A 26,639-nucleotide genomic window follows, 5' to 3' on the forward strand; every position below is an offset into this window, starting at 1 on the left:
CACATAATTTGTGTCTAAAGATAAGGCTACCTGAGTTCAACTCCTGCTCTTTAAAGAAGCTTAAAGCTCTATCTTATTTTGGTAATAATTTCCATACATACAATAATCTCTGGAAACCTAGCAGAGAACCACATAATATGCTTTACAAAATTAACTGGGAAATAACATAAGTGCTTCTCTTACATAGGAAAAAAGCAAGTAGTCTTTCTGTTCTTGATAAGGCAATAAAGCCTCTTTCTTCCCACTCTGGCTTCAGCTCTGTTTCCTCCTGAAAGAACTGCCTACATGTTCTATCTCTACTTTACCTCCCATTCATTCTTCAACACTGCAATTTGGTTTCTGCTCCTCTCTCTATTGAAACTCTTCTTGCCAAGGTCACCAATAACACCTTCACTGCCAAATCTAACAGTCGGTTTTTATTTTATCTGACCTCTCTGTGATATGTGAAACTCTGAAGTTCCTTCTTCACAAAATTTGCCTCCTCCCACAGCTTCTGGAAGTACCCTCTCTCATCTAGTTTTCCTCCTGCTTCTCTTTTGGCTTTGTAATGTGTTCCTTTGCTTCCTCCCAACTTGTTAAATTTGATGTGCAGAGTTCCATCTTGAAACCTCTCCTAGTCCATTCTATACCCTCTGCCGAGGAAGTCGCAACGATGCTCGAGCTCTCAGGCCCACACTTCCCCCTTAGTTTGGGACTGTCTACCTCGTCACCGCCTGGCTACATCCCCTCCTGTTTAACTGCCACAGCTAAACTCATCTTCTGCCCCGAGCCGCCTCCTGCATTTCACATTCTCAGTCACCACTTCACTGAGTGGGTCATCTTTCCACACCACACCTGCTTATCCTCCTGCAGCCTGTCACAGCTGGTGGCCCCACCAGAATCAGAAACTTGGGAGTCATCCTGGACTCTCCCCTTCTCCTACTCTCTCCACAACCGGTCAGTTAGCAGATGCAATGCCAGTTTTTCCTTCCAAATATTTCTTAATTGCGCCTATTCTGTGCTGGCCTGTTCAGGCTTTATTCTCTCACGCAGACGATCGCGGCAATCTCCTCAGGATCCCCCGAATTCCACAGCCCCATGCCCTCTGACCCAACCTGCACACGGCCACCTAAAGGAGCCATCCCAGACCCAAATCCCATGCTGGCTTCAAGCCCTTCACCGGTTCCCCACTCCCTGAAGATGAAGTCCAAAGTCTGGCATATCCAATAAGGTTCCCTAGGATCTAGAGCCTTCCTTCCTCTTCAGCCTCCAATCTCTCCACCTTCGAATCAAGTTTCTTGAAAATAAATGAACCAATAAGCAGTACTCAATGAATAAAAACTGAGACTCAGAAAACACTTACCCGTGATTTGCTCTGCACACAGGTCCTGATACATACTCAAAACCAGACTGTCATTTGTGGCCTCAGCCCATCTTCCTCTCCCTTCCCCAGGTTAGCTGGCTGACTCGTTCAGTCTTGAAGACTGAAACCAGACAGGGAGTCCTCCCTCCCTCCCCACCCCCACCTGAAGAGGCTGGGAGGGGCAGTGCCTGTGACCCTGCGATGCCAGGAGTGCTTCTCTCGCATGTGGCACATCTGCGCTAAGTCCCGGCTCCCCTGTCTTCCCCTCTGAGTTCCTCCAAAGTAAGAGCTATTGTATGTCTAGTGGAACCTCAGCACACCACCTGGCACGGAGCAGTTGCTTTCAGACAGTGTAATAAATGAATGGATGAACAGAGGAATACAGGAGTCTCCACAGCCTCTAGATCTGGCAAGTTCCGCAGAATCCACCGTCTTCATAGGTCTCAGTTTCATCCGGGTAACATTTACTGGACACACCGTGGACCTATGCACTGTGGTGGTTGCTAAAGATTAAAAAAACACGGTCCCTGCCCTCCAGGTTTCTTTTCTTTTCTTTCCTTCCTTCTTTTCTTCCTTCCTTCCTCCCTCCCCCTTTTTTTTAAGTAATCTCTACACCCAACATGGGGCTTGAACTCACAACCCCGAGATCATGAGTTGCATCCTTAACCGACTGAGACTGCCAGGCGCCCCAGGAGTAATTTCAATACAAAATAATGATAAACAGAGGCGCCTGGTGGGTATGGTCGGTGGAGCACGCAACTCTTGATCTCGGGGTTGTGAGTCCAAGTGCCACGCTGGACATAAAGATTACTTTAAAAAATTAAATCTTTAAAAAATAGCAATAATAAAGCACAATAACTGCATAAGGTGGCTGTCCTCAACAAAGGATGAATATTAAAATCACCTAGAGGGCTTGTTGCAAAGTCTTATGTCATTTCTCTGCTTCAAAGCCTTGGCTCCCCTAAAGTCAAACTCAGGCCCTTCCCTTGTAATGTGGCCACAGCAAATATTTTTTCTGCATGCTGTTATTTTCCTTTTAATCACAAATGTGCTGTTTTGTTACCAGATGTTTTGTTTCATATATTTAAATCTGTTACCCTTTTCTAGGATTTTCTTTTTTTCTCCTTTTATTTTACAGGTTTTCTATGTATTCCTAATTTTCTTATCTTGATTATTGGGGGAAAAGTTACTGTTCAAACAAAAATTTAAATACTGAAATCTTTAAATAATAAATACTTAAATATTAAGACAATAATAGAAGTTATTACCCAAATAAAAGATTACTGCATTTTTAATCCAGTTATTTTTTGCTACATTAATACATAAACATGATACAAAATTCCATTTAAAAGTGAAAGTGAAAAATTAGAGAGCAAAAGTTTCCCCTCTAACCCCTCCCTACTCCTCAGAGACAACCATTTATTAAATATTCCTTTAAATAACCTTCCTAAAATCAGTGGTTTATAGAATTCTACATGCATGGAATAGGTACATGTTTATTTGCTGTTTCTGCTAGTCCGTGAAATTCCCTGTGGCTTTCCAGGGAGAATCTGATCATTTAATCTCCAACCAATGTTCATTTTTGCCTTCTCCTTTCCAATTACTTATTCCCTATTCTTTCTATCTCTTTTCTAACAAAACTGGCTCATCATTTCCAAAACAATGCCAAATAAGCACCGCTAGGGTGAGCATCCTTACCTCATTCTTCACTCAAATGAAAATACATTTAGCATTTTACCATCTGATAGGCTGCTAGCTTTGGCTTCGAGAGTGCACATATCCACATGTGTGCGGTCATGTATATATTTTGCAAATGACACATGAATACATCCGCAACGGAAAATACTCCAACAGACAAAGTCAAGGCAAAATGGACTAAAAAGAAAAAGGTGTTTTCACCCTTTTCTTACCAATCCAGCACAAATCCTCTCAAACTTTTATGCCTGTACTTAGGTATGTGCAAATACACAATGAAATCACTTGTAGGTTTGTTTACACACAAGGGTTCATGCTACGCCTATAAATCCTGCACCCCGCTATTGTCCCTGCACGTGTCTGGTGGTCTCCCTGGGCGAGTGCCTGCACACGCACTCTGCTAAGGGGCCCGTCTTCCATTACCCCACTGCACGGGAGTACGTGTACGGGTCACCATTCTGGCCATCGTTCTGCTACTATAAAGAACTGCAGCTACGAGATCCAAGAAGAATTCTTCTCAAGAGGAAATATCCACCTATTCCTATTTTGCTAAGAGGTTTTGTTTTTAGGAACAGACTTCTTTTTTTTGGTATCTACTGAGAGAACCCCTTGGGAAGAAGTAGTTGCAGATGTGAAAGAAAAAGTTACTTTATAATTCTTTCAAAAATTCCTGTCTTTGGTTTCCATTCCTCCTAACTGAAAAAGGTTCTTTTGCCATAACCTAACCTTGAGCCTTACGAGGTGCCCGCCTTCCCCAGGCCTGTGCATGGGGCCTTGGTGTGTCTCGGCTGACTTCCCCACCTTGTCCACCCTCCAGCCTGGCCACTGACGCCTCTCTCTGCCAGCATTCATCCCAAAGAGGACGCTTCTCGGTCTGTCTGTTGGCCACTCTGGAAAACGAGCTGAGTGCACCCCAGACCCTGGTACACAGCAAGCCCTCAAAGGAGGTTTGCTGAGGTAACTGTGCAGCCATCACGTTAAGTTCTCCAGGGTTTTTCCTTTCTTGCAGAGTCTATGCAATGTCATTGTCACGTCACCCGTATGCACTTGCAACTGTTGTTTTTAAAGAGCAAGTTTTTAACCATATGACTTGCAGTGGCATGACTCTGCCAAAAGTAGCATTTTATCCTAAAAATAGTAAAATACAGCTTGTTAATCAACATTATTTAAAAGATACCCATAATTCTGCTATTTAAAACAACTTTTCTCTTTTTGCTATGATCCTTCCCATGCACACATTTCAATCTAGTTGTAATCACATTGTCCTTTGGGATTAGGATTGAATTTACCCTAAATTTATCAATTCACTTGTAGAATTCAGCCATCTTAATTCTAACATTAAGAACTGAGAATTCTTAATTCTGAATATGTAACTGGCTACCACATGAAAGAGATGATTTTAAAAAGTTGTATCTAGGGGCGCCTGGGTGGCACAGCAGTTAAGCGTCTGCCTTCGGCTCAGGGTGTGATCCCGGCGTTATGGGATCGAGCCCCACATCAGGCTCCTCCGCTATGAGCCTGCTTCTTCCTCTCCCACTCCCCCTGCTTGTGTTCCCTCTCTCGCTGGCTGTCTCTATCTCTGTCAAAAAAATAAATAAAATCTTTAAAAAAAAAAAAGTTGTATCTAAAATCTTAAACTGTGGAATACCCTCGTAACAAGTTAGTGGAGATACATCTGGAAGGCAGATATACTGACAATAATCTAAAAAAAAGTAGTCCTCCCACTTTCCCCACCATCTTAAGCAGGGGCCCCTCATAAATATATTTAACCTTTTTCAAGATGGCCCCGGGTCCTCCTGGTAAAGCTTCCATAATGCCACCATGCTGCATTCCTGAGGCCAACGAGGTCACATGTCCCCATGTCGTCTTTAGCCTCTGTTCCCTTGCTGACAGACCGCTTGGTCACATAGCATCTGCTCCTGGTCCCTAATCTCATTTTGGTAAACCAAAACACAATCCTGTCACAGAACTTAACCCAATATAGAAACGAAGGGCCTACAGTCAGGACTTGGGAGAACTTCTACGATCTACATACGTGAGCTTCCCTGTAACTCTGAAATCAATGTTGGCATGGGTTTGGTTTAATTCCTTATTCTTAGATATATTTCAGAAAGTGGAAGTTATTAGGTAAATTGTTTACATAAAACTGGTGATTTTCATTCGAATGAAAAGAAATGGGACTCCAGTTTCAGACGCAGGTCTAAACGACACTCCCCCACCTTCCTTTCTCAAGTGACTGAGAACTCAAGTACCAAAGCATAAAAGGGAGTAAACCTCTAACCACAGAGACCCGGAGGAAGAGCCCCCAATGGAGTAGGTTCCATTTCTTAAATCTCTGAGAATCAGAAATGGAGCTGATCGGGATTGTAAAAGGGGAGAGGCTGTATCCTAGAATGTGTAAAGGAGCGCTGGGGCTAACTGGCCAGGGAGAAGTGGGGAGGAGCGGGGCTCAGGCTGCAGGAGCCATGGGCAGTGGAGGGCAGGGTAAGGAGTGGAATGGAGAACTCTGGGAAGAAGGGAAGGAGCACCCATGTGAAAGAACTATACCACCAAGGTCCCTACAGCCCCTCCGCCCAGCCTGGATTAAAGTGTAGGGAGTCAGCCCACACCAGCTAGCTCTTTCCTAAGGAAACAGAACTCACCAGGGGTGGTAAAGCCTTCCTCTAGCTAGCTAGCACCCCCGGGGGCCCCCAGCCTCGGAGCCTGCCCCCACAGACTCATCCCACAGCACAACCTGACAATCGCCCTGGGTCATCTCACCATTTGCTTTTCTTGAATAATGATTGACCGCTTTTATTCATGTGCTTGGGATATGAGAAGTGAAAGCAGGTATTGGCTGGAGCTCCTAATTATTCCCAATTTCAAGCCATTTTCCCTACTAACACAGGAAAAGAAGACAAAATGGGGGTGGGGGTAAAAATAGGGATAGCCACACCCACAAAAACTTTTGCAGGGATGAACTGCAAGGAACCACCTGGCAGGGATCTCAAGGAACCTAAAGAATGTGGCTTAATCTTTATCCCAAATGTCACCTTCCTGAGCCAGAGAAAAGCAAACAAGAAGGAAAACTATAGCCTGCTCTCTTTTTAAAGGACACAGAAATGTGGACATGCTATGGAAAAATTACGTTTGCTTGTAAAGGAAGACACATACACAAACAAATTAAAATAGCTGTGCTCTGATGGTAGAATTAGTGTACTTTTTGTCTGTTCAAAACTTCCTTTTCATAACCCGCTTCGTGAAAATCAATGTAAAAAGCCCTCATAATCAAAGTGATACAGATATGAGAAAACTTTTCCTTCATTTAGCACCCATGTATCAAACAACTGACAAAGTGCCAACCACTTTTCCTAGGAATATAAAATGTCTTCAAGAGATTTTCTCATGATGTAACATGGAAACACATACATTCTAGTACTACGTAAGTGTCTGTACTAAGGTCCATGCCTGGCAAACAAAATCCAGCTCAAATTAGTTCAAGTAACGAAGGAGAATTCATTAGAAAGATATTGGGGTAGCTCACGAAAATCCAAGGACCTACAGGAATCAGGATCGCGTCCTTTCAAACCTACTACCAGAAGAGAAAGATGCTCTTCTCCCAGCTTCAATCTGAAAATCCTGGGGAATCTTATCTGATTAGCCCAGCCTGAGTTACTTCCCAGCCCCTGGAACAACTTCTGTGGCCAAAGGGGCAGGGCTCTTATCAGAAAATGAATAGGGTGAGGTAGGAGATGGGGTGGGGAGGCAGAGGGGGAGGGATAGGTAAGATCAGACGACAGGAGGAACCCTCAAATTGACACCTAATAAAAGGGTATGGGAACCAGTTATGAAAATGTCCTGTGTAAGTACAAAGAAGGCTAATATGCTAATGAAGGGGCTTTGAAGATATACAGCAAGAACTGTCAGATGGCTAAGAGGAGAGAAAACACTCCAGGTAGAGGGATGGTGGTGAGTCAGTTAGTTGTCTTTTAACCTGGAGGGAGCCGGGAGTTTTCAGCAGGAGGCAAGGTTGGAGCAGAGTGTTAGGGAATGACATGTCTGATCTGTTCAGTGTTCTGTTTTTATTTTGTTTTTTAAATAAGACCACAGGAGACCCATGAAACCTAGTTGGGAGCAGAGACAGAGGACAGGAAAATCAGTTTGAAAGGGGCTGAAATCGTCAAATGTACAGGCTATGAGAGGGCCAGAAACACAGCCAAGAGGAAGGGTAGAAAAGCCTTCAGCTCAAACTTGTCTGGAAATAATCCTTTTCTTTTTACACCGCACACAGCCACAGTGACAAACAACCCTGGATTTCGGTCTGATATTACCTAACCAGTTATTGTAAGCTGCAAAAATACGACTGAATTTAAGCCATTTTAAATGACAAAACCAAACATTTTCTACCAAATGATCTTTCAAAATACACACTTAATATAAGAAATTCCATTGTACATAAGACTTCAAAGCTGCAAAGCTTATTTTAACTTCAATGTCCAAACCAAAGAGTCACCCACTACCAGCATTCTAAATAGGTTTCCTAGCAATCCTGAGTATTTCTCCCAAGTGCATTCATCTTTTCAGTTCCCTTCTAGTGTTCTGAATTCTTTGGCTTAGCTGCTGGCTATAAATAGGACATTTGGTGATTTGTTTCGACTATGTTCCCTCCCTCGAACAGGAAGAGACGGCACACAAACCACACGAGCAAAGCACACATTTTTCAGTTCTTGAATCTTCCCTAAGGTAGTCCTTATTTTCATGAGGGTCAGTCTCAGAGCACCTAAATGAGGACCTACCTGCATATTCGTAGAACCACTCTAAGCATCTCTTACTTGAAAAGGCTTCTTCTTCAGTCTTTATTCTGGTTGAATCATATTTCCTATACATGCTAGAAATTGAGAAAGGAGTCTGAAATTATTTAAAGATGCAGTTTCTTTTAAGTAGCAGATAATTGTTTTTTGTTTTGTTTTGTTTTGTTTTTTACCCAAACCAGACATCTGTTCAATCAGTATTTCCAGTATACTTTAAACATTCCTGCATTTGGAATGTCAGCTTTTCTAACTACATTTTTAAACACAGTTAGACCCAAAACAGAATTAAATGGTAAATACTTGATACAGGTTTTGTTCTAATTAACAAGCAGTCAGTAAGGACTGATTTAATTTACCCCTCTCTACCTCACTAGCCAGAACGAACTACAGAGTGATATAGTGAGACGCAGCCAGAAATGGCTAAGGTGGTTCCTTCCAGCAATGACCCTAGAACTCACTCCCGTCTCTGCATTAAATTCTCCTGTCTTTCATGTCTTACAAGTCAGGGTGGGCACAGAACACAGTCTAAGGAAGAACCTGTCAGTATCGGACACATCAAGGGAACATTAAGCAAATAAAAAGAAACATCAAATTATGTCCAAGCCTCCAGGGAAAAAACCTCAGGAGAGAGAAGTACAGGAGCCTGGCTTCTGCCCCTCTCCTGTCACGCCCCACGGGTGTGGAAACACCGAACATACACTGCAGAGCTCAGTCAGGAAGCACGGCAGCCTCCTCCTGCAACGATGCGACTTTCTGCAGGAATTCTCTATTTTATGATGACCGGGGGGCTAAGAACCAAGATGTTCTCTATCTGGGGAGGGGAGAGAAGGCAGGATCTTTAAAATACTCATTTCAATAGAAAAATTATGAGTATATGCTTCTTCTTTCCCTCATTTATATGTAAATTGTCTAAATAGGTATGTGTATACATGTATGTATACATAAACACTTGTGAATATAGTTTCAATTTATATATTCTATATTACAGAGATCATTTATTCATGACCTAGACATTCACCAGAATATCTGTATATACCCCTGATTAGAGATTCTGGGTTTTAATACCCACCACGGCTAGAGGGTATTAAGATACTGAAACTGCAAACCACCAGTTGTGTATTTCTTCTATGGTAGCCGAGGGTTCAAATATACAGTTTCCAGTCCCGGGCCAAGACATTTCCAGCTCACAGTCTGTCACTGGTCAACAACATGGAGGCCTACATAGGACACTGTAATGCCTCAAAGTACTCTACATATGAACACCATTCAGTAAATGAAAGACAAATGCTGATACACGCTATTACACGGAGGAAGCTCACAACCAACCTGCAAAGTGAAAGGAGTGTGCCACAAAACCCCACTCACATGGAATGCCCAGAAAAGGCCAATCTGTAGACAGAAGCTGGAGGGGGGGCTGGAGGGGAGGACTGTGAATGGGCATCGGGATCTCATTGGGGTGGTGGAGATCTTCTAAAACTGGTTTGTAATGACGGTCGCGTACCTCTTAACTACCTAGTAGAAATCACTGAATTGTACGTTTACTGTGGATGAACGCTGTGGTATGTAAATAAAGTTGTTTTTAAGAAAGACCAAGAATGAAACTCAGCTAAAGCTATAGACCCCTATTCCCTGGCCAGTGAGATGTTATCGGTAAGAGTACCTCACACCCTCCTGCAACGCAGCTACGAGTTTTTACACCAGCTTCCTCACACTGAGTTATCCCAGACTGTGGTGAGAAATCACAAGTGCTACATATGCAGTCATCAATGGCTATGTGAGTACCGGCATTTAACAGTTCCACGACAGGAACGTCGACACCACCAAAGTAGTGTCAAGTGACCTCACTTCCCAAAGTGGGACATCACTGGTCTAAACATGGCTGGTGACTGTCTTCCCAGTCCCTGCTCTCTTCCTAGAGCTCACATTTTCTACGCATCTGGGATAGGAAGAGTGCTATCATTTTCACATTTGCAGAGTCCATCTCTCCATCCTTCCAACCGAGGTGGAGCGCATTAAGTACCATGGCGAGACAAAGCAGAAAAATCTCATCTAATCCCCTTGACGTACAGATGTGAATATTCAAGGCCCGTGAGTGAAGTAACCTACAGAGCCAGAAGGGAGGAAAATGGAAAAAAGGCAGAAAAGGTTGAAATTATGATGTTAAAAAACAAAAAGAGCAAAGAAAAAGTGACTCATGAAAATCAAGGTGAAAGAACTAAAGATGCTTCAAATAAACAAGTCTAACAACTTTTAGAGCTACCAAATTAAACAGTTCACTTGTCTGAAAGAGAAGTGATTTGCACAGTCTTATTTTTCACAGTTTCTAACAAATTCTCACTCTTCTGAGACTCCCCCTCTGCTCGGCTACCACTCCAAGCAGGCTCAGGAGGACCGGGCCCTGCGGCGCTCCCCAACCACTCGGCCCAGGTCCCCTGTGAAAGCAATTACGGATTCCTGTGGTGGTGTTTGGTGAGTGAGACCCTCTTAGAGAACAGACACATACCAGTCCTGAGGTCTTCAACGGGCACAGACGGCAAGCCCTTCAAAGGAAAGAAAGAAACTCTACACCAGTTTTGGTGGGTCAGCAGACTAAGATAGAACTTCAATTTCTAAGAACTCAACTTACCTAATTTGGTTTTGTTTTATAAACCCACATGTAAACTAAATATCCCAAGATAATTACACTTTGAAAGTGTGCCTCTTTGATACACATCATCGAGTCTGAGCTACTGTCTCTGCGACATACCCATCGTGTCTACTTTTCTTGGCGGATAAGTCATCTCCAGAGGCGGGTCTTCTCTTTTTCCTGGGCGGCATCACTTTACTAAAGCAGTCTGAAGAGCTGCAAGACCGCAGGCTTCCTAGGGACACAGAGTCACAGGGCAAAACAGCAAGTTTAGCCACATCCTAACATTCCCAGAGAATGCCACCCGCCAAAGTAAGAATGTTCGTGGCTTGTATTGTAAAGGATTTAGATGTTATCTGTAAATGTTTTAAGGTGGAAAAAGGGTTTTTAGTTCCCCTTTGGGAAAATGTTATAGTCAAGAAATAAACCTTGCAATGACACAAGTAAGTTAATACTGCCCTCCCCCCAAACCACATTAGAAACGGAAGTTATCCCGATTTCTATTTACTCTCCAAAAGCACTAATGTAAATCATCAAAGCTTTCAGTCTCTTTTATATGTCAATGTTCCTTCAAAAGGAACTGCACTGCTATCTCATTTGTGTATTTCATTAGGCAAGGCCAGATCAACCAGTAACCTTGAATCTAAAATACAAACAAGCACATCAGTCCCAATACTCTTAAGCTTCAAGGGATATCTGACCTTAGAAAAACAGGATTTAGATTTTTTGAACAGAAACCTGACAGGATCTTGAGCAAAATTTCCACGATAATTTTTAGTTTGTTTCTGCCACTTTCGGTCAGGATTTTCAGAAACAAACTTTCATTTGGTGAAAGATATTAAAATGTAGTATCAGACAATCCCAACGTGGAACACGTACAGGGACCGTACTGTGAGCCAGGCCCTGCTCTTAACACTTACACGATGTCTTCACTTGTTAAACCTCCTACCAGGCTTATGAAAAGAGAATCATCATTACTGCCTATGCTGATGAGAGAATGGGGGCAGGGAGAGGTTAGGTTTAGTGGCAAAACTGGAATTCAAACCCAGACAGTCTTGCTTCAGACAGTCTAAAACCATCATGAATTACAAAACAATTATAATTAAAATGTGTCCATCCTGGCACAGGTGCTATCAGACACACCATTTGGGTCCCTCAATAACCCCAAATGTCAGGCAGGGCAGAGATAATTATCTCTCCTTGACAGATGGGAAAAACCAAAGCTTGGGCTTTCGAGTGATTTTCCAAGGTCCCAAAAGTGTTTAGGGGTGAATTCTGGACCCCCATGTCTCTCCTCCTTCCACCAGTCCCTTGATAGAATGCCCTGGGCTCTCACTGAGGCAGAGGACAAGAGAGAGCTTACGGGTGGGTGCTGGTGTCTGAATGATGTGCATTCAGTAAGTTTTAGCTCTCCACCTACCTACGTGGCCTGGTCAATCACTGACCCATTCTGGTTCATCATTTAAGGAGTAGGAACTGTGATACCTCCCTCTCAGGATTTTTATGAAGAAACACACCCAGTTGGTAAGTGTTTCGGTGCCAAGCACTGTGTGGAGATAGATGTTGGGGGTATAAACAGAAAGACAGTCTAACTGCAGGAACAGAGGGACGCAGGCAGTGCCCAGGCTGGACCTCAGTGCTCTGGAGCCCTCGCAGTGCCCCAGTGGGGTAGGTGTTGCTAGCTCCCCCATTTCCACAAACGAAGAAATGGAAGAGAGATGAAGCCACGGCCAGAAAGCAGTAGGTGCAGTGGATAACAGAGGCCAAGCAGCTTGGCAGCAAAGCCCCGGTGCTCAGCCACTACTTACCGTTGCCTCTCTGAGGCTGCCCTGGCAGACTGAGAAGCAGAGACTCAGGACAGTGCCCCGGCGAGCGTGGATGTGTAAGGGGCTGGGAAAGACCAGGGCAGGGAGAAAACCTAGGACACTATCATGTCCTACAAGCCAAAGGAGGTGAGGGTGTATGGAGGTGTGGTCAAGTGCACCCCGGGGTCAGCTCAGGGAAGGAGCGAAGGCACCCACCAGACTGAGCAATGAAGGCCCAGAGCAGGAGTGGGGGGTGGCGGCAAGGGTGGAGGCCAGGCTGCGACGGGCTGTGGAGGGATGTGGGGCGAGAAAGCCAACACAGTACACGTGGACAGCTCTTTCTAGAAACCTGCTCTGAGGATGGGGGAGAGCTGTCAGTAGCTAATGGTCACAACCCCAGGAAGAGCAATGATCAGGACTGGAACCTAAATCCCAGTTCACAGTGAGGCTCCCACACTGTGCTCCGTTCCCAGGGCGATATGCTTCAGGCACGCAGCAGCTGAAAGCACCTTTTCTGTCGTAAACCATGACTACAGCCCGAATGGGGCGGCTGCCCAGTGCCAGGTACGGAACAATGCATGAGCTCAAGGATCCTGCCTCCTCCTTTAGCACAGAAGCAGACCCCAAACAGGACTAAAAAGACAACCCTCAGCCACCCCTCTCCAGGTCCCGACGACATCCTGTCCTTCCAAGGATGGAAGCAGAGAGTTTTTCAGAGACACAAGGCACACCGTATCTCTCCCCCTCACAACAGCAGCACTAACTGAAAGAGAAAGGCAGAGAAAGTGCTGCCCACCACCACACACACCCCATCTTCCCTATAAAATGCCCCTGTTGACAAACAACACTAAAGCATACAAGAAGGCCCGAAGAATTCCACAGTGACCCAAGCTTTTGAAAAAAAAAGATTTATTCTTTTTTTTTTTTTTTAAAGATTTTATTTTTATTTATTCGACAGAGATAGAGACAGCCAGCAAGAGAGGGAACACAAAGCAGGGGGAGTGAGAGAGGAAGAAGCAGGCTCATAGCAGAGGAGCCTGATGTGGGGCTCGATCCCATAACGCTGGGATCACGCCCTGAGCCGAAGGCAGACGCTTAACCGCTGTGCCACCCAGGCGCCCCAAAAAAGATTTATTCTTGTCCATGAATGCTTTGGGGTGGGGTCTGCAGAATATAAAAGGATGTCCTGCCTAGCTGGAAAGCCTGCCACACTGCTCAGAAATAACAGTGTGTCCAAGAAATAGCAAGTGTTGGCGAGGATATGGGGCAAAGGGAACCCTCATGCACTGTTGGTGGGAATGCAAGCTGGTGCAACGATTCCAGAAAACAGTTTGGAGGTCCCTCAAAAAATTGAAAATAGAACTACCCTATGATCCAGCAATTCCACTGCTGGGTCTTTACCCAAGGGAAACAAAAACATTAATTTGAAAAGAATATATGGACTCCAGTGTTTGTTGCAGCATTACTTACAACAGCTCAGATATGGAAACAACATAAGAGTCCATCACTAGATGAATGGATAAAGAAGATATGGTATATATACGCAATGGAATATTATTCAGCCATAAAAAATAATGAAGTCTAGCCATTTCCAACAACATGGATGACCTAGAGATCATTATACTAAGTGAAATAAGTCAGAAAAAGACAAAATATGATTTCACTTACATATGTAGAAACTAAAAAACAAAACAATAAAAACCCAAACAGAATCAGACTCATAAATACGAAGACAAAGTTGGTGGCTGCCAGAGGGGAGGTGAGCTAAATAGGTGAAAGGAATTAAGAGGTACAAACTTTCACTTATAAATGAGTCACAGGGATGCAAAGCACAGCATAGGGAATACAGTCGATGATACTGTAATAACTTTTTATGGAGAGAGATGGTAACTACACTTAGCCTGGTGAGCACCATATAATGTATAGAATTGTCATATCAGTATGAAACTAATACAACATTGTATGTCGACTATAATTTTAAAAAAGGAAGGAAGGAAGAGTGGTCTGTCTTTTTTTTTTTTTTTTTAAAGATAGAAGAGTGGTCTGCCTTAAACCTCAAAGCTCACTTTCCCCTCCTTGGATGTCTATGTATAAAGAAAAGAGCTTCATTTCTGGGCGCCTGGGTGACACAGTCAGTTAAGCATCAGACTCTTGATTTCAGGTCAGGGCATGACCTCAGGGTCTTGAGATTGAGCCCCGCATCAGGCTCTGCGCCGATTCTTTCTCTCCCTCCCTCTCCCCCTGCCCCTCCCACCCCACGTACTCTCCCTCTCTTAAAAAAGAAAAAAAAAAAAAAAAGTCATTTCCTCCAGTACTGGTCATAGCTTGGTTCTGAGCACTCATATGGCAATAACCTTTCCCTTACACCAGTGTCTTCAGAACATGGAGGAAAATGCACTATAACTCCTCAGCCCATGAAACAATGCACACTACTGAGAATAATATCCACCAATATCATACCTCCTACCTGCTTCCTCATGGACAAACTGGTATAATGTCTGGCTTTCATGGAGTCCTACTTATCAAGAGTATAATTTTTGGTAAACATACAAACATTGTAAGTTAACTTTTTCAACTTTCTCTTATTTTCTTCCTTATTGATGAATGCTTTCTGTGAAAAGTTTCACAAACCACTTTTTCTTGTGTTTGTGTAAAATGCACTCATATTTGAGCCCCAATTTGGCATTTTATTCTTTTATTTATTTAAAATTTTTATCTTCTAGTTAAGAATCATGGCTTTTGCTTAGATCTCTCCACTCTAATGATCAGCGTAAGCGAATGGCTATGATGGGGCCATCTTTCACAAAGAAACGATGTCTGTTCATCTTCCCAGTGCCCACTGGAGTTCAAGCACTCACTGGCTCACTGGCTCACTGGCCCTCTCACCCCCACCTCAGAGGAAAGACGTGTCAAACTCATCCCCCAGTGGAGATACAAAGGACTACATAGCATAGCTCCAGAGGCAGAACCCTAGAACCCACAATGACAGTGAAAAGTTTCAGGCAACACGAAAACAGTTTTTTAACGCTGAGGGAAACAAGTTTACTTACAATACTTTGCCAACACAGACCACATCAACAAAATACACAGCACACAACTCAAGGCTTACGTGCCCCAAACCTGCTTCCCTTACCCCCAACAGAGCTCCAGGGATTCTACCCGAGCAAGAGCAACAACTAGGGTTTTTAAGTGCACGTACAAAGGTACCCGTGGGTTTGCAGGGCCCCATCTGGTTCACCTGTGCATACACAGCAGCTAATACAGTATCTTCGTACAATAATAATAAGATACGTACGTTACTGAGAATCCTACGGTAGACTCTCAATAAATATTTATGAAATAAATGTGTTCCTAAAACGCGTAAATCAAATTCTACTTAAAGAGTCAGTACATTTCCTCAGTACCTTTCCAGATATTTAAAACACCAATGAATAGATTTTTTTTTCTGTCTGTCAGTAAAATAAGCACTCAACTTTAAGTCTCCTAGCAAGTAGGATTTTTTTAAAGAAAAATATTTGAGAATGTTTGCTTCTTAAAATAACTCTGTAATGTCTTTTTATAATAAAAATTATATTCATTTAAATGAAAATTATGCAAATTTGTATTTATTTGTATCATTAAATTTAGGCTTTACTGACTTAGAATTTATATCATTTAATCTACCTCAACTAACTTTATCTTTAAACTAAAAAAAAAGCCACTTATGAAAATGTTATGAAATGTTGTCTACTTCAAAGAATGGACTATTTTAAACCCCTAAAAGTATGCAGGTAAGTACAATCAATCTGGCATTACAGATGGAGGCAAAATATTAAGGCTGACATTTTAAAGAATAACTCTGAAGCACTTTCAAAGTTATCCTCACAAATCTGAGAGGTACTATTAGTGTCTCAATTCTATAGATGAGAAAAATGGCCGATAAAGCTAAGCCCCTAAAATCCCCAGATCAATAAAATACTTAACAAAGAAAAACAACTTCCAATAGATGAACTTTAAAAAACCCCAAAATTCATTTGAAACGATCAGAGCTGCAAGTTTTCATTCTTTGTCAATCACCCAAGAAAAAACAGTGATGAAAAAAATTTTAAAGATCCATCTTACATCATGAGAAATATTTGGCAGATATATTATGAAAGAAGAAAAGCCTTTTGATAAAAATAATAAAGAAAGAGGTAGAGGGGGAGAAGAATCTCAACAAGCAATCCCAAACTATAACTCACACTCCTTAATACTATCCTGATCTTAATATTATCTTGATGTTCTGGTGTTCAGTCTCAATATTTCTACACTAGATGGACAGTCAGTCTAAAATACACTCTGAAGCTGGGTGTGTGTGTACACACACACACACACACACACACACACACATAGTTCTAAGAAGGCAATAAAAACTGCTTATATTTTTTACCCGAGGGTTATGACTTGAGTTCAAGTTCATTTCTTTTTGATTTAGTGTTTAAAGAACTTCAGGTCACTAAAGTGGATCCAAAGTGATCTAAAGTGCTAAAGAGAACAAATGAAATATTCTATTCACCGCCTGTATTTTCAAATAAATTAGGTAGTCAATGAATTCTTCCCACATTAAACAATTAGAAATACTATGATCATCTTTCAGCTTATTTAGGTTAATATTTGGTCCCACAAAATCTATTTCAAAAAGCAACTTGAGTTCATCTGGATCAACCAAAGGCCCTTTCGTGACTATCCAGCTTGTTGTTTTCATGCTCATTTAACTAAACCTGTTATTTTTTTTTAAAGATTTTTCTTTATTTATTTGACACAGAGACAGCCAGTGAGCGAGACAGCCAGTGAGAGAGAGACAAGCAGGGGGAGTGGGAGAGGAAGAAGCAGGCTCCCAGAAGAGGAGCCTGATGTGGGGCTCGATCCCAGAACACCGGCATCATGCCCTGAGCCGAAGGCAGATGCTTAACAACTGAGCCACCCAGGCGCCCCTAAACCTGCTATTCTTAATAAACAGTATCTAAGTAGGTGCTCCACTGCCTTTTCTTTTTTAATCTTCTTGTTTTGGGGCCTCAAGGGGTCCATAAAATTAGAGAATCTGTCTGACTTTTCCTAACTTGGTGTAAATGCATGTTCTAATACAAAAATCTCACTGTCTAATTATTCGTTTTATTGAGTTTGTTGTATTATAACCTTGTTTCACTTAATAACATTTTACACGGTTCATTCTGCCACTTCAATACTTTTTATATGGCTGTTTCACCTCACTATTCACTGAACAATGTCATAAAGACATAGTGATTTCGGTTGATAAATAAATCACATTTCAAAACACCTTTCCAGTACCTAATGTTTTCTTTCATTTCCTGGAACAGATCATTGAACTACTTGCTTGCTTGAGTGAAACTATTAGTGTCTAAATGTGAAATTTTTATCCTACTATTTAAGACCAAAAAAAAAAAAAAATTCCGTTCCTTTCTCTCTAAATACTGACTTCTGGGGCGCCTGGGTGGCACAGCGGTTAAGCGTCTGCCTTCGGCTCAGGGCGTGATCCCGGCGTTATGGGATCGAGCCCCACATCAGGCTCCTTCGCTATGAGCCTGCTTCTTCCTCTCCCACTCCCCCTGCTTGTGTTCCCTCTCTCGCTGGCTGTCTCTATCTCTGTAAAATAAATAAATAAAATCTTTAAAAAAAAAAAAAAAAATAAATAAATAAATACTGACTTCTGACATCTATCATGTTTTTCCTTACTCATTGTTTTCTGTCCTCTCCATCTGGCTTTTTTTATTCATTCCCTATAATTTGGATTTGGGGCTACTTGTCTAAGATTAACTATCTCTTTCTCTCCCTGTTTTTCTTTTTTTTGGCGGGAGGAAGACTGAAAGCACCAAAGAAAAGTGTTAGAAGGGACAGAGCAGGAAGACAGCAGCCTCTCTAGCACTTAGGTTTGGCTCTCCCATATACAGTTTCTTATAGATATTGCCGAGACTACTGTTGGGCCAAAAGATTCGAAGCAGCATTACGGTGATTAATGTTCTCCCGGATTTCCAAACATAACAGATTTTATGTTGTTTAATTTTTAAAGCATACTCTGTCAGGTATGGTAATCACAAGTGATGCTATAACCAAATGGGGAAATGTTAATGAAATGGACTATTCTAAGAAATCACTAATGCTAATTGACACTGACGGGCACGTACGAGGTACCAGGCCTTGCACCAGCATGTTACATACCAAACATCACACATAGCCACTGTCCCCAAGAGTGAGAGAGGAGGCACGAGGCCAAATACATTTTTCCACTTTCATTTTCTTAATTATAGCTTCCAGTTATTAAATTGCCACATTCAGGTTAAATATTTAGACATAAAATTACTATAGTAACAATATTCATTTAAATCTAAAGTTCAGAGTTAACTACATAATGTACAAGATCCAGAACTTAGAGGTTTTATTACCTCAGCTAAAGAAGAGACAACCTCAAGCCTGTACCAACACAAAATTCAGTTTTAAATCAAAATTGTGCTAACTCTTAAGTTTAAAAAATCCTCAGAGCCCACCAACATATTGATTCAGAATTGGAGAGAAATGTGCTTTACTTCTGAACTATTAAAACTGGCCCTGAAAATTCTATTTCAGCATTATTGGTAGCAGCCGAGTCACACAGACTTAAACGTGTATCAGTAAGAGGCTGCAGAAACATATTACGACATATCCATGAACTTTAAAAATGCAGAGACATTAAAATATAAAGCACATGCTTTATAAATGTGCTACTATAAGAAGAGCGAGACATACTGAGTGACAAACACAAGAGGCACATACAAATATATACTGTTTGTGGGGGAAATATCATCACCGTTAGGGAAACAAACGTAAGGCTGTACGAGTTACCTCTGCAGAGTCAAATGTGGAGTACTAGCGGGGGAGGAAAGCTGGGGGTAATAAAATGGAACAGAAACTTTCATTTTTTATTTTATACCTTTTTGACATTTCTTTCAAAACCATGTGCACACACTGTTTTCAAAATGTATTAAGCAAATTACTTTTGATTGCCCTTGAGTTGATTTACTGACACAGAAAGATCAGGTGAAAGGAGCCTCTGTGGCCTGGCCTTCTAGGACACTCCCGGCACAGACTCTGCCCCCTCTCCCCACACTTCTCTCACTCCTTGGCCTGGAAGAAGGGGTCTGATCTAATTAGTGGTCCAGGGAGAAAGAGCTGAGCAGAAGGGGTCAGCCCCATCTGAACCCCCTTTCAGGCTGGCCTGCCAGCAGAAGTTCATAACGGGTGGGTTGGAGGAGGACAGCAGGGGTGCTGGCCTGTGCTTATCTAGTTGTGGTGGTCACTGGGTGTCGGGCTATCTAATTCAGGTGAAATACAGAAAAGCCTCTGCATTCTTGCTATACATCGAAGCTGTGTTTTCCAACAAAACTGTTACTTCAATCTCCATTTTGTGTCTAATTTTCAACTGATTCTGAACCAATCTGGAGAAGAAGCTGGGAAAGTTCTAAAACTACAAACCTCCCAGATATACCATTAAATGAAAAAAAGGAAGATGATGTGTACATAAGTACATTATGATCTTACAGATGCTAAATTTTTAAAAGTACTATGAAAATATATGCATGCATAAAAACGTCTGAAAGAACAAACATTAAACAGCACACTGGGGCAAGGCCGGACTGGGAGACGAGGAGGAGGACTGTCACTTTTCACTCCATTCACTTTTGTGCTACTCAAAATTCACCAACAAGCATGTATTCCCGTATTACTGTGGTAATTTTTAAAAAGTTTAAAATACATTTTAGGGGCGCCTGGGTGGCACAGCGGTTAAGCGTCTGCCTTCGGCTCAGGGCGTGATCCTGGCGTTATGGGATCGAGCCCCACATCAGGCTCCTCCGCTATGAGCCTGCTTCTTCCTCTCCCACTCCCCCTGCTTGTGTTCCCTCTCTCGCTGGCTATCTCTATCTCTGTCAAATAAATAAATAAAATCTTTAAAAAAAAAAGTTTAAAATACATTTTAATAATTTTTGCTGGGAGATGTAGTAACCACAGATCAAATACAAGTTTCTGAACTTTCGGATTATCAACGGTTTAGAGAAGTGGTTCTCCAATTGTGGTCTCCTGACCAGCTGCATCAGCATCATCTGAGAGCTTGTCAGAAACACAAACTCTGGGGCCCCAGCCCAAGTCCACAGAATCAGAAACTCTGGGGGTGGAGACTAGCAATCTGTTTTAACAAGCCCTCCCTTGAGGATTACAAGCTGGCTAAAGTTTAAGAACTACAGGACTGGAGAACTGTTTATAATAATTGGTTCAATTTTCCAATTCATAAATCCTCAAGACCTATACAACACATACACCCAACACTCTACCCATCTATCAAATTATTTTTCATCTCAATTCAATAAGCATTTGTGGAATACCTTTCAAACTGCATTACTGTAGTAAGTTTTTAGAATAAACTAAAATACTTTAGTAAAGAAACAGTGCCGTGAAACCACTAGGGAGGATTCCCAGCCCCTTGAAAGGGACTGAAATACTCTGACATAAACCAGAGCCCCACAACGGAGATAGACCGCTGGGAAGGAGCTACAACATGGCTTCCTTCATACACCCTGAAAACACCCTCAACCAAGTAACAACTTGTTAGTGTATTACAACACAGATCATTCTCAGCTAGTATTTCTGCTTCATAACTTTATATTACAAAGCTTATTTAAAATTAAACAGTACAAGCATTTACAGATACCTGTTGGGTGATCGTCTTGGCCAATGTCTTCTGTTAGATTCTGCAAGACATATGTTCATTATTACCAAGAAATCACACACTATACAGCGAGTTTTAAAATTCATAAACATTTTCTTAAACAGCTGATATCTTAATATCTGTAATCTGAATTTTTACCAAATACAGGTAAAACAACTACTTAAAAGAGCTAGTAGTTTTGTCTTTAAAAGGTTGACTTACTAGCTTATTAAGGGTGTGGTAGATCTTATGAATATTTGCCAGTGTTGAGAGATGAGAGTTCAGCTGGAAGTCTTTAAAAGAAAAAGAAAAAAATTCAGTGTCATTTATTTCCCAGGCTGCCAAAACAGTGTAAAAGAAGAAAACTCAGAAGTGAAGAAAAACAAATGGTGATACCATTGAATAGTATTCTCCATTAATTTGATACTTATTAAATAAAATACAACATGCAACTACTGACCTATCTCTTAGAAATAAAGTCTGGCAATAAAGTTAAATTCCCAATCAAATGTTTAAGTTCATGAAATTTTCATGTGAACTGGAAGGTAAAACAAAAATCCCTCAGTAGTTGTAAAATCCTACCAGCCATGAACCTGAACATAAGAGGAAAATGTCAATAATGTTAGCAATTAAACAAGTCACACAAATAGAAGAAAGATCTCAAAAAGAACATGTTCACTTTCTCTTTCTCTTTCCTTTTCCCTTTCTCTTCCCCAGAATTACTAATACAGTATCAAATCAAGCTCCTGGCAAGAAAAGAATAGAAAAGCATCTCAACCACTTGGCATTTCTTGTAATATATTTATTTTGTTGGCTCTTATATAAGAGAGAGCAAAAATGGAACCTGAGTCCCTCCCCTCCCATCAAGCAAACACAGACAAATCAAAGAACTACACTGCAAGCTAAGCCCAGAGCCCAGTGATGGAGCCTATAGTTACTGGCACTGCAATATTAAAAAATGCCACAAACCCAGGAACGCAGAAGCAGAAATCATGCTCATAAACCTGTCCAAATCAAAGAACATTATCTCCCATCATCTCTTATAATTTCAGGATCACATGTTAAAACCATACATATATCTTAGAATCCCGCACAACATAAAACTTTCAACTGATAGGCTTCTGAATCTCTAATTTCAAATGTTTCTTATGGCTTGCATACATGTTAGGCTACATAAATATAAGTTATAACTGTACACATAACTTTATATTTGAATAAACAACAAAGAAGCATTTTCATAAAATATCAAGATTTACACTAGTTCCTTTACCATCATAAAGGTTAGTCTGGAAGTAACCTTGAAAAGATACTGTAACTCCCCGAGTTAGGCCATTCTGATATAAAAGGGAAAAAAATCGCCTTTCACTGGAATAGTTTCTTTAGGACATGTATTGGGTGCAAAGACTAGACCAAAGAGCAGACGCTACAATATAAGTTGTCTGTGCTGGGCTGGGCTCTGGGCTGCTGCTCCGAGTCTGGAAAGCAAGCTGACTTCCCTGCCAGTATTTAGAAAGCTTTACTTTCTCTTCGAAATTGTGCCAGGAATCCAGTCCTGGGCTGGCCTGTAGCGCAGAGGGGCTGGCAGGCAGCAGAGCCTCTGGCACTCACGTGTCACCGTCAGGAGCAGCAAGCCACACTTGCGCGTGGACACACACACACACACACACACACACAGGTGTACTGCTTTGTCCCACCTGGTGGCAGCCATGGTCAGACACTCTGCTCACAACCATTGAGAACTCCCCAACTAACCAGATTTTTTGGCTGAGAGACAACCAGAGCAGGGCCTCAGACTCTAAATGGGTTTGACTAGAGACAAGTGTTAATTGTTTAGCATCTGAATGGTTTAGCCATACTTAAGGTAAATGGTGACATAATGTGGCCCAGAATCCTGATTTTCCATCTTCATTAGTTCACTTGCACAGAAAAGGTTCAGGAAAGCATTTGGAGTATGTGAACATATGTGTGTGCATTTATTTATTTACGTTAATATTTAATAAACATTGATGGGCTCTCTAAAGCTAGGAGCAACACTCCTCCCCTGATCCACAAGAGGCTTTGGGGAGCCGGAACACACGCAGTCCCCGTGACCCATATTTACCACCACACCATAACCTCCCCTTTTCGTACTCTCTCAATTTCAAAAATCAGAAGACAAATGATACATTCTAGCATCATCTCTAAATTAAATCCTGAAATAAACTCCTGTCCTTCCCCCCCAAAAAACAAAAACTGAAAAAATTTAAGGGTCTAGATTCTCTCTTCACTAAGGCCACATGGAGGGGGGAACGACAAAAAAAGGGCTTGCCAAAGATCCTTCAAGCACCGAGGTTTCCAGATGCCCCCACCATGCTACACTTTTTCAGTACTCTGATGTTAATTCAACTGTCAAAACTCACATAAAAGAATCCAAATGAGGGGGTTCAGTTGGTTAAGCCTCTGACTCTTGATTTCAGCTCAGTTCATGGTCTCAGGGTTATGAGATCGAGCCTGGCATCTGGCTGGGTGTGAAGCCTGCTTAAGATTCTCTCTCTCCCTCTCCCTCTACCTCCCCTTTAAAAAAAAAGGATCTTAATGAATTAAAATTTCTAAATCCTCCTACACACACACACACACACACACACACACACACACACACACAGAGTTCTGTACAAAAATCACAGCCGAAATACGACTTCAATTTACAACCTCTCTAGGGAGACTGAAAGCTGATTTGAATCTCAGGTCTACCAGTTATTTAACCTAAATCTCAATGTTTTCATCTATAAAATGAGATTACAATCCCTAGAAGTGGCAGACATCCATTATAATGCCTGGACCATATTAAGTGTCTAATAAAAAAGACCAATTATCACTACATTCACTTATATCATTTTCCATATCACACTGCTATCTAAAATGGTCTCTAATTTCCAGAGGTTCAAGTCAAGACCCAAAACAAAAACTCCAAAGTTGGGGCCCCTTCTGTGATTGAGGCCTGTGGCCTGGTACGTCTTTACAGCCTGTGATGGCATTTCTATATTCATACACCAACTGATGTTCATGATGACGGTCAAAGATAATCTCAGCATAGTGGGAAAAAAAGCCGAGAGCATTTAAGACCAGGTTCTACATATGAACTTTCACTTCACAGACAATGCGGATAATAAGGTTTATTTCGCAAATCACACAATACAGTGAAGAATTCTCCATTTCCACACCCACTGTTATCGCCACCTCATCACTGCTTCACCAAAAGGAAAAAGAAACCAGCAACAAATAATTTCTCTTTAGCTTCACCAAGGTAAGAAGCTAAGGAGGAGACACAAATTCAGAGAAAAAAAGACAAAAATGGCATTAAGAGATAAATCCACAAAGGTTAACACATATTGAATTTATGGTTCATCTGTTTAGTGCTCAGGGCAAGTTAAGAGACCTTGAAATCTAAAACAGATTTCACATCCTTAAGGAATAGATGTTAAGGGTAAAGATCAAATGCTTTACAGAGAACGTATCTAGGAAAGCACTGACTGGTTCATAAAAATTTCCTTCTGCTCGTATTTCAATTTCAAAGGATAAATGCTAGGTTAAGTCACCTTTATTTCATGATCAAATGACTCTCCACAGTGAAGCACTGACTGGGTTTCACTCTCCTGTGTGACATGCAAACCCTATCGTCCTGTATTAAGAGCAAAAACTGGCTCTGCAAAAAGGTATAGCCTGATTAATAAACAGCGTGCCTCAATTATCTTCTGGGTATCCTTAAAACAATCAACAAACCTTGACTGGGCATAAAGCTTCCTGGGGTTTGTTTGTGGTTTTGTAATTACTGTTTGCTGCGACCTACATATGATAAAAGAAAAAAATGAATGACAAGGGGGGGGGGTCAAAGTCAATATAAACAGGCCTAAACATTAGGAATGAAACAATCATGTAAGTTCAGACAATGACCATCAACCATAAGAATCAAATTTAAAAATTAACAGTCCTAATAGGAGTTTATTTCCAGAACAAAGTCAGAAACAATTTAAACTCTTAAAAATCAAATCCTTTCCTTCATACCATAGTCACTTGTAAAATACAGCTGGGAGATGATCTCAATTGTAATAGCAACAAAAAAGCAGTAACACATACAGGAATAAACAAATATGTAACGTACGAATGAAAAAACAATGAAAGTTTACTGAAAAACATAAATGTAGAGATATCAGAGATCTTACACCGTTGGAATGGAAAGATTCAGTATTGTAAAGTAATCACTTCCCCTCTGCACTAAACTACAAATTAAATGCAATCAAATTCCTATTCTTCCTGCCTCCCAGATCTCCACCCCAAAAGAGGTGGAGAAAAGGAAGGGAGTCAGGCAGATTGATTCTAAAGTTCATCTGAAAGAATAAACATGTTGGCCTTGCCAAAAAATTGTTGAAAAAGAAGAATGGGGAAGAATGTGCCCTATCAGATAGCAATACACAGTATAAAGCAGAGGTTGGTAAATTCTTTGTAGAGGGCCAGATCGTAAACATTTTTAGCTCTGTGGGCCATGCCATCTCTGTTGCAACTACTGTGCCATTAGAGCTCAAAGCAGCCATAAACAATACATGAACAAATGAGGGTAGCTGTGTTCCAATAAAACTTTATTTATAAAATCTAAGTAGTAGGCCAAATGCGGCCCGTGGGCCATAATTTGCCAATGCTTGGTATAAAGGTACAATAATTACAACAGAATGGTAGATGTGCAAGAAGACAAATCAATGGAAGAGCACTGATAAACATGTACTTCTGTGTAAATGCACAGATGTAATTAATATATGATAGAATGGCATATCAAAATCAACAAGGAAGAGAGAATCATTCAGTAAACAGAGGGGCAACTAGCTAGCATGTAGAGCAGATTAAAAGTTAATTCCGACCTCACCCAAAAGTTACAGATGGAAGGGGAAGGCATTCAAGGCAAAAGAAAATCCCTTACCTTGGGTTCAGGGCCCTGCATGCTCTGCCTCTACCCATCTCTCCAAACTCATCTCCTACCCATCCTCCTCCTCTTGCTTAACTCCTCAGCCACAGTGAGCTTCCTGCTATACTGTGAATATTCCAAGCACACTCCTACCTCAGGGCCTTTACACGTGCTTTGCCTTGAGCCCTCTTCTGATAATCACATGGCTTGCTCTCACATTTCACCAGGTTGCCATTTAAACATCCCCTTCTTACACAACCTCGCCAGACCAACAAATAGGACCCCTTCTGTGATCTTTATCACCTTCCCATGTTTTCCTTTTCTTTAAATCACAGATTTGTCATCTTCTCCCATGAAAGTGTAAGCTTCATGGAAGTCAGGACTTGGTCTCGTCCACTACTATATCCCTGGTACCTAAAACAATACCTGGCACGTAATACGTGCTCAATAAATAATGAACAAATGCAGATACAAAGGCACCAAATCTTAATTTTGGTATGTTCAGGGCATTTCAAGTGCATCCACACCATTAGATCTTCAAATGTGAGAAGCAGCATGGTAAAAGAGGAAACTCATAAGGAAGGCCAAGGTCAGACCATGAAGAATCTGTGAACCCGGCTTACCAGTTTAGGTTTAATCTCTTACAGACTCGTATCTCCAACTGGGCCACCTGGGGCTTTGCAAGTCAAACAGACAGACATGGCACGTGCAAGCAGCATGCATTCTACTCAACAG

The 26,639-nt window shown here is 41.5% G+C and overlaps 1 protein-coding gene across 4 annotated transcripts in view; it reads right to left on the reverse strand.

Annotated features, from left to right (window-relative positions):
* DCUN1D4 (defective in cullin neddylation 1 domain containing 4) overlaps positions 1-26,639 on the reverse strand; it is a 79,150-nt gene that overhangs the window by 28,427 nt on the left and 24,084 nt on the right. For all 4 annotated transcript variants that reach the window (XM_019799841.2, XM_034671831.1, XM_011225244.3 and 1 more), the window contains 4 exons: positions 21,194-21,264; positions 20,975-21,014; positions 10,574-10,688; positions 7,813-7,904 (listed from right to left, as the gene is read on the reverse strand). In XM_019799841.2, the coding sequence (XP_019655400.1) occupies positions 7,813-7,904; positions 10,574-10,688; positions 20,975-21,014; positions 21,194-21,264 (318 nt within the window). The remainder of the gene's footprint in view (positions 1-7,812; positions 7,905-10,573; positions 10,689-20,974; positions 21,015-21,193; positions 21,265-26,639) is intronic.

Source organism: Ailuropoda melanoleuca, chromosome 11 (genome assembly GCF_002007445.2).
Source record: "Ailuropoda melanoleuca isolate Jingjing chromosome 11, ASM200744v2, whole genome shotgun sequence".
Lineage (NCBI taxonomy): Eukaryota > Metazoa > Chordata > Mammalia > Carnivora > Ursidae > Ailuropoda > Ailuropoda melanoleuca.